General features: G+C 54.8%; 1 protein-coding gene across 1 annotated transcript; it reads left to right on the forward strand.

Annotated features, from left to right (window-relative positions):
• The first annotated feature begins 425 nt into the window (after positions 1–425).
• FBLIM1 (filamin binding LIM protein 1) lies at positions 426–3,413 on the forward strand. Its single transcript, XM_019474739.1, has 8 exons — positions 426–486; positions 1,267–1,475; positions 1,842–1,975; positions 2,070–2,181; positions 2,275–2,444; positions 2,558–2,736; positions 2,840–2,957; positions 3,300–3,413. The coding sequence occupies exons 1-8, from the start codon at positions 461–463 to the stop codon at positions 3,411–3,413; spliced, it is 1,062 nt and encodes a 353-aa protein (XP_019330284.1). The 5' UTR covers positions 426–460.
• Positions 3,414–8,257: the final 4,844 nt, after the last annotated feature.

Genomic DNA, 8,257 nt, shown 5'->3' on the forward strand with positions numbered 1-8,257 from the left:
GGGGGGTGCTGCGATGGTGCCGCCGGGATCCCGTCAGCCCCGGCACAAAGAGGAATGCGACGAGCACATGGTTCCCATTAGCCCCGGAGATTTTTTTCTTTTTCGGGTTGTTTTTTTATGATTATTACTTTTTTCCCCCCTATTTTCTGCAGCAGCTGGGCCAGGGAGGAGGAAAACCAGCGGCTCCCGCGGGCGAGGATTTGAGCGTCTGGGCGAAGGCTGGCAGCGCCGGAGCCCGTTTGGGGTTTCGCCGGCGGGGAGGGAGGGAAGGAGGGAGCGAAGCCGCTCGGGGTTTTTTTCTTTTTAATCCCTTCCCCTGCTTGAGTCAGAGGCTGAAGTCCCCGGCTTCCCCGTCCCGAAGCTTTTCCCCCGCCACGGGAGGACCGGCCACCCCCCCGAAAGGATGCACAGACGTCCGTGAGTGGGATTTTGGGGGAGCGGAGCTGCCCCACACCGGGGCATGAGACCGGGCAGCTCATCACACAGGTATTTTTCAGGCCGCCGATTCATCTCAGGGATGAATCCTGCTTCACCGGTGCAGCGCCCCGGCTAAAGCCTCAGGGTTCTGTCCCCCCACCCCCAAACCATCCCGTTTGGGAAGGGGAAGCTTCTCTCCGGCTGCTCTTCCCATTGGGAAGCTGAATAAACAGCCCTTTTCCTTCCCGAGCGGGGTTTATCGGGGTCGGGCGCATCCTGCCTGCGCCGCTGGGCGATGCTTGGGGGCCATTTCAGTGACAGGGACGCAGCGATTCGTGGCATCATGCCCCGGTTTCTCCATCAAGGGGGGGATGCTCTGAGCTGGAAGTGATTAGGGGGGAAATAGGGGTAAGCAGGGAGGGAACGGGGAGCCAGGGGACCTAGAAACACCCCAAAAAATGGTTTGCAAAAGCAGATCCTATTACAACCCCATTTTTAAGAGGAAAGGTGGGTTTTTCCTGCTGCCCGCAGGGAGTTTAATCCCAGGTGGGGGCAATAAGAGGAAGTAAAGGGGGTTAAAATGCTTACGAAAGGGTGGGGTTTGGTCACAGAGGCACGGAAATGGGAGACTTCAGATGCTGCTTCATCGGGACCCTTTACCCTGTGTCCTCCCAGGCACGAGACCATTTATTGCCGTGACGTGGGACAGGGACGCTCATTCCTTCTCCCTTTCCGGGAGGGCGAGGAGGGAGGCGGGTTGAGGCCGAAGGGCGGCGCGGCTGCAGGAGCTGCCGGTGAACCCGCAGGTTTCGCTCCCTTTTATCTTATTTTCCCCCAAATCAAACCCAGGTCCGGCCCTTCCGCAGCTTTCACGATGCTGCCGGGGAAAGCGGAGAAGAGGATCGCTTCGTCCGTCTTCATCACCCTGGTGCCGCCACAGAGGGAGGCGGCCACCAAGGAGAAAACCCAAAGGGAGACGCGGCCAGACGGTGCAGAGGTCCCGGGCACCCGTCACCCCCAGACCCGACCGCTGCAGCCCCCTGCATTGCTCAACGGAGGTGAGGGGTGTCCGCGGGGGGACTGCGAGCAGTGCTGGGAGAATGATGATGGTGCTGAGGATGCTGCGGAGATCCTTTGCTAAAGGATGCGCGTGCAGGCAGGAGGGGATTTGGTTTTTTGGGGGGGTATTATTCCCCAAATCCCCGCACCCATCCCAGGATGGATCCGGTTGCGAGGGAAGGGCTGTGTTTGCTCTCCATTGCCAGGCGCTTATCGGCACTGTTTGTCCCCTCCGGCTGGGATGGCGTTTGCTTTTGGGGCAGGTCGGCAAGCGCTACTGCAAAGCTGTCAGGGAGTTACTGCGATGGGGTGTTATTGGACATTATTGCCCCCTCTAAACCCACCGTGTCTGGCTTTCGCCACAGAAACCCGCCCAGCGGCCCCTGTGCCTTCGTCCCCACCGGTCCTCGTCCTCTCCGAAGCGCCCCAGCCCTTGTCCGCGGAGGCGCTGGGTCCGGCACTGCAGCAACTGGACCTGGCGGCACCCGCCACCCTTCAGGTGAGGACAATGGGGTACAGTCGCCCCAGTGCCTGAGTTTCCCCACCTGCAAGAGCATAAATGTAACATGGCTTCGCCTTCCCCCGCTCACCAGGCCCCTTCCGCCTTCCCTGCCGAATTGAGGCCGCCCAAATTTTGCCAGGAGCAAGCAGGCAAGCCGCAGTGGCAGGATGCGAATGGGTACCCAGAGAGGGATGGCTCCAGAGGTAAGGGGAGGACCCAGCTGTGCAGTGTGGGCTCATCCCCAGTTGGGAAAACCGAGGCACGTGGCACTGAACCCCTCTCCCTTCTTCCCGCAGACATCTGCGCCTTCTGCCACAAAGCGGTGGGGCCCCGGGAGCCGACGGTGGAGGCGATGCGGAAGCAGTACCACGCCGACTGCTTCACCTGCCGGACCTGCCACCGGCTCCTGGCCGGCCAGCGCTACTACCAAAAAGATGGGCGCCCCATGTGCGATGCCTGCTACCAGGTACCCGTCCTCCCTCGGGGACAACCAGCACCCTCGGGGGGGGTGGGGTGGCGGGAGATGAAGGCCCTCGCGGGGGGAGCTGGCATCTCACGGTGTGTGTCCCCAAACCCCAGGCCACGCTGGAGAAATGCGCCAAGTGCCAGGGGCTGATCGTGGAACGCATTGTCCGTGCCCTGGGCAAGGGCTACCACCCCGGCTGCTTCTCCTGCGCCGCCTGCGGCCGGGCCATCGGCGCCGAGAGCTTTGCCGTGGACGAGCAGAACGAGGTGTACTGCGTGGCTGACTTTTACAGGTTGGGGAGCACAGAAACAGGGGAGCATCCCCCACTTTGGGGGGGGTTCGGCTCATCCCCATCACCCCACAGGACTCACGCCACCCTGGTTTGCTCCCATCAGGAAATACGCCGTGGTTTGCAGTGCCTGCGAGCACCCCATCGTCCCCCGCGAGGACAAGGACACCTACAAGATCGAGTGCCTGGGACGCAGTTTCCACGAGAGCTGCTACCGCTGCGAGGTACGGCCCCGACGGGGCTGGGGGTGCCCCCCAAAAGCCAAGGGGTTTGGCACCGAGTCTTTGCAAAGCACGGCCACAGGGCTCGCAGCACCCAGGGTTATTTTTTAGCCACCAGTTATCTTGCAAGCGACAGGGAGGGGGAAAAACAAATAAATCAGGTGAAAAGGACGATGCATTCGGCCAGGAGAGCTTCAGCTTTTCACGCTTTTGATGTTGTTTGTTGCTTCTTCCGAGCACTGGTGGGTTTTGCAGGAAAGATGGGACGCAATGGCATGGTATCTCACATGCAATGCAGCACAGGGATCCCTAAGGCATGGCCTCCCTTTCCCCTCTCGCCCCCAGAGCTGCGGGACGCCCCTGTCGCCGGAGCCGACGGAGAATGGGTGCTACCCCCTGGACGACCACCTCCTCTGCAAGTCCTGCCACGTCCGCCGGCGAAACGAGTCGTCCTGCTAAAACCCCACGGCTCAACCTCCATCTTCCAGCGCCGGACACCAAAAAGGGGGTGCACCCACCGGGATGCACCCCGCAGCCGGTCCCAGGTGCCCGCTGCACCCCCAAATAACTGCAGGACCAGAGTTTTTGTCACTGAAATGTACCCGGACCCCCGTCCTGCCAGGCTGGCCAGGCGAAGCGCAGATGTAGTGTCCTGGCATGGCTCTGCGCTCGTTACGAACATAAAAAGGCCTGGCAGAGCAGCGGTGGCGGAGGAGCTGAGGTTTTGTTCACTTATTTCTTTTTTTAAATTCCTTTTCCGTGGCCGGTTTGGTTTCCTTGGGTGTTTTTTCTTTCTTCTTGAGCTTCCTTGGGGTTTTACTTAAACATTTCTCTCTGCGGTGACACAGAGAGCGGGCACTGATTTAGTTACTCGCAGTTAAATAAAACCCCGAGTTTAAAAACCCTCGTTTCTTTCATCCACCCCGCATTCCAAACCCATAAAATGCAAGTTTAAAAATATGAAAAAAAGCCACTTCTAAGATTTTATAGGCGTGGCAAGAGTCAGGTCGCTCAGGACGATAACGTGGCTGATTTTGGGGTGCAGCAATTTGGCAGATGCCGCTGTCACCCTGGGGGAGAGCAGAGGGTCGTTTTTTGGGGCCTGATTCAGGATTTTGCGATGTGCCGTGGTGTTGATGAAAGGGTGTTTGGTGGTGGTTTTATTTTTTTGCGGACAGCCTGCACTGCCTGGGCTCCATCTCAACCAACTCCTGGAGCCGGCAGAGGGCAGCCGGAGCACAAATTCCCCCATTCAGGCAGAAAAACTCCGGCTAAATGCCATCTCCTATATCCGACAGCACCGGGATGCCAGGAAAGACCGACAGCCCCATTTTTGCATGTTATCCAAGATAATATCGCTCTGCCGTTGGAAGCTTTTTGATCTTCTCTCAGTCCAAGCCCCAAACTGTCAGAAATTAGACCATTTCTCTGCGTGCCTGACATCTGTGCAACTGGTGTCACTGGTGCTTAGCGGTTTTGTTTGCGAGGGCGTTGCAAACCAGCTGGAGAAAGAGGGGTTTTCTTTTTAACCGAAAGTGCTTAAAAAGCCACAAATCGAGAGCAGAAAATAGCAAGAGCGTCTGAGATGATGTTTAATGCTTTCCTGATGAAAAAAGGGAGTTGCTAAAAAAAAAAAACCCAACAACCAAACCAGCAGCCATACGTGCGTGCTGTGTTTATGAATGAAAGAGTTAATGTATGGTTAATGTATGCACTGGAGTCCGGCGGGCTGGTTGATTAATCACACCAACCCCGCAACTATTTCCTGCCCACTCTCCCCATCTACAAAGCCTATTGCTCAACGTTCGTAATGTGTGTCTACGGCCCATCAATCGGGTCATAACTCACTATAAACTTATTTATAAATAGGATGTTAATGTAATGTTGCAGTCTGTCCCGGTCACGTAAGTAGGTGGCTTTGGGTCCGGCTGGGTGGGGACACCGCATACCCCCGTGTCCCACGCCGGGGAAGTCCCGTGCTCGAAGTCAGCTCTCACTTTCCAAAGCCTCTCGCCCAGTGGGGAAAACCAGGCACCAAAATGATGCTAAAAACATAAAAAGACGTGGGCAGACTTGGCGGTGGCCAAAGGGGGCGGGGAAGGGAATCCCCAGAGAGCAAAGGGTTGCCCGTTTTTTGGCAATACGGGTATTTTTCCAAGCGAGGTTTTCAGGGAGGATGGAAACACCGATGCTGAGCGGTGTTTTGGATGCATTATGGCATTGCACGCTGGCTTAAACCCTCTGCGCAGCACCCTTGGGTGCTCAGAGAGCTACGCTACCCCTCTGCAGAGCTAACGGTGGGAAGGGGTCGGGTATTTCCCCCGCAGAGCAAGCCAGGATGGGCTGTTAGCACTGGGACTGTGGTGATTTTTGGCCGGAGGCAGGCAGGGAAAAGTTTTTATCAACATGAAGCCTTGGAGAAAATGCTGAAAGGCGAGGAGAAGGGCAAGGTGCAACTGGAGAGTTTGGCGGTGCGGCGAAGGGATGCAGAAGTGGTCAGATTTGGCATATTTTTCCAGGAACGGAGGATGACAAGGGACAGGGATGGATGGACATGGAGGTAAGAGGATAAAAGACTGATTTAAGCCATTTTCTTCTCAGATAAGGGGAGAAGCATTATGAGCTGAGGCGCAGGGACTGTCACTAAGCCTGAAAAGCATGGCCCCGCATTTTCCCCTGGGAGGATCTCGAGGAATTTCTAGCACGGACCAAGCTGCGTGGAGGAGATTTCGCAGGGGTGGGGCTGTGGGAGCTGGGTCCCATCCTGCTGCTGAGCAAGCCCACGTTGGCTGCGACGGCTCAGCCCGTCCTCGGGCTCCTCGCCCCATTGCAAGCGCTTTTGCAGGCGCCCAGGTCTGCTAGCAAAAATATAATAAATACAAATCATGCATGGAGCAATATGAAGCTCTTGTTCTCCTTGGGAGCCCCCCAAAGCTTTGCAGAGACCCCCTCCCCCGAGACCACCCAGGCATAAAACTCGCTCGAGGTCTCTCTCGTCTCCTTCCAGTGGCGGTGCAAAAGGGCAAAGAGGATCATACGCCTCCGAATCGCACCAGCTGGGCCCTGCCCTTCCCTGGGCTGCTGCAATAAGCCCGTCTTTTCTTGCAATCCCTCTTGGCAGGCCAAGGAGAGCGGGGAGGGACCTGGCTGCCCTCCAAGGAGAAGCAAATGCAAATATTTCTTCACTTCAGGCTGGGTGCGGCCCGGGGATAAAATTTCCCTGGGCTTTCCCAGTGAAGGCATCCGATACCGTACCCCGCTGCGAGCCCAATTTGCTCCCAGGAATACAACCAAAGGTTATCTTCCTTGCAACTCAAAGGACCGCCTGATTTTTGAAAAGAGCTTTTAAATTAAGGGAGGAGCTGACAGGCACGGCCGTAGTATTTTTAAATCAGTGGCTGAAGTGTTGCTTTGTAACAAATAAGGCCTTTTTTCAGGTTTTGTTTGCAAGCCAAAGATTTTGGCGCAGCAGAAGGAAAGTGAGCCCATAAAGGGAAACGGGCCTTCTCCGGCCTCCCCCCCCCGGTCAGCCGTGAGAAATGCAAAAACCAGAGAGGGAGAGATGAGCTGGATTCCTCGCGTGCCTTCGCTCTGCCATCACCGCCTTCAAGGTGCCGGGAAGGAGCTGGCTGCGGAGAGGGAAACACTGCAGGAGGGGAAACTGAGGCTGAAGCAGCCGCCGGGGCTTTGCTGGCTGGAAAAGGTGCTGGGAGGAGGGTTGGGCGCTTATTGCTGCTGATGTTTTGTTTTGGTTTGTTTTTCCAAATGGGATGGAGAGAGCTGGAGGAAAACTGGGTTTTTCCTTTGGTCGACCCAGGTTAATCGCAACCGTACCCAGCTGGCTTGCTGCAGCGTCATCCTTCCCCGCAGAGCGTTCGGACCCATTTTCTGCACTTTCCTGTCTTCGACACAACCTAAAAACCTAACATTTCTTAAAAGAAAAGTGGTCTGATCCTGCTGGCTAAGGGAGAGGGGGGGAAACCAGCAGGGATTACTGTGGGAGCAGCCCAAGCCCTGAATTTCTCCAGCTTCATTATGCAGCACAGGCAGGATGTATAAAAAAAACAAAACAAAACAATATTCTCCTTTTTTCCCACTTTCCCTATAAAACTGAAACACCCAGCACCACAATATATTTTTAAAGCACGCCGTGTTTTCGATAACATGAGGCGAAATTGATGCAGCCGTTTACGCAAGCGTGTTACCAGGCTGCAAGTGATACACTGCGTTATTTAAAAAAAAAAAAAAGGAAAAAAAAACCACCAAAAACCCACCCGAAAATAGATGCACAGCACACGCCTGCAAGTGGGGCTTTGACATTTTATATCCCAGCTTTCCTTCATCGTATCAGCAGCGATTACAGCATCCCGCAGCCCTATTTCCCGAAAATTAACAATTTTGCCCAGACCTGGCTTACATTACATTACCTGTAAGCAGCTTACATTACATCTTTATTTGCTGGAGTGTCCATTAGAGCCCATAGGTGAGCGGTTTTATTAAAAAAACCGTCATTTTTTCTCAAGAGGTTATCCCGTTTTAAAGGTGGCTTATTGACCTCGGTGATTTACCACTGGGAAAAAAGCTGGAAGGAGGAGGAGGAGGGGGGAATAGCTCCTAAAAATTAATAAATCCCTTAATTCTCCGTGCGGCTAAACTTTCCCCAACAACCCACCCCATTTCTGAAAATAGATGCACAGCACACGCCTGCAAGTGGGGCTTTGACATTTTATATCCCAGCTTTCCTTCATCGTATCAGCAGCGATTACAGCATCCCGCAGCCCTATTTCCCGAAAATTAACAATTTTGCCCAGACCTGGCTTACATTACATTACCTGTAAGCAGCTTACATTACATCTTTATTTTGCTGGAGTGTCCATTAGAGCCCATAGGTGAGCGGTTTTATTAAAAAAACCGTCATTTTTTCTCAAGAGGTTATCCCGTTTTAAAGGTGGCTTATTGACCTCGGTGATTTACCACTGGGAAAAAAGCTGGAAGGAGGAGGAGGAGGGGGGAATAGCTCCTAAAAATTAATAAATCCCTTAATTCTCCGTGCGGCTAAACTTTCCCTCACAGCCCAGCCGGAGGAATATACTTTAATCTCCTTTATCGGATTGCTTCGTCCGAGGCTAAGGCGATCGGCCTCCACCCGGCGTTTTAAGGGCACTACGTTTTTGTAGAGAAAAAGAGAAGTAAGCAAGAAAAGGGAGGGTATTTGCCTGACAAAAGGGGGAGGAGGAGGCCGGGGGCTGCCCCTCACGGCCCGGCCCCGCCGACTCCGGCTCCACAGCGCCGCCTCGCCCGCG

Source organism: Aptenodytes forsteri, unplaced genomic scaffold, assembly GCF_000699145.1.
Source record: "Aptenodytes forsteri isolate BGI_AS27 unplaced genomic scaffold, ASM69914v1 Scaffold61, whole genome shotgun sequence".
Taxonomy (NCBI): Eukaryota; Metazoa; Chordata; class Aves; order Sphenisciformes; family Spheniscidae; genus Aptenodytes; species Aptenodytes forsteri.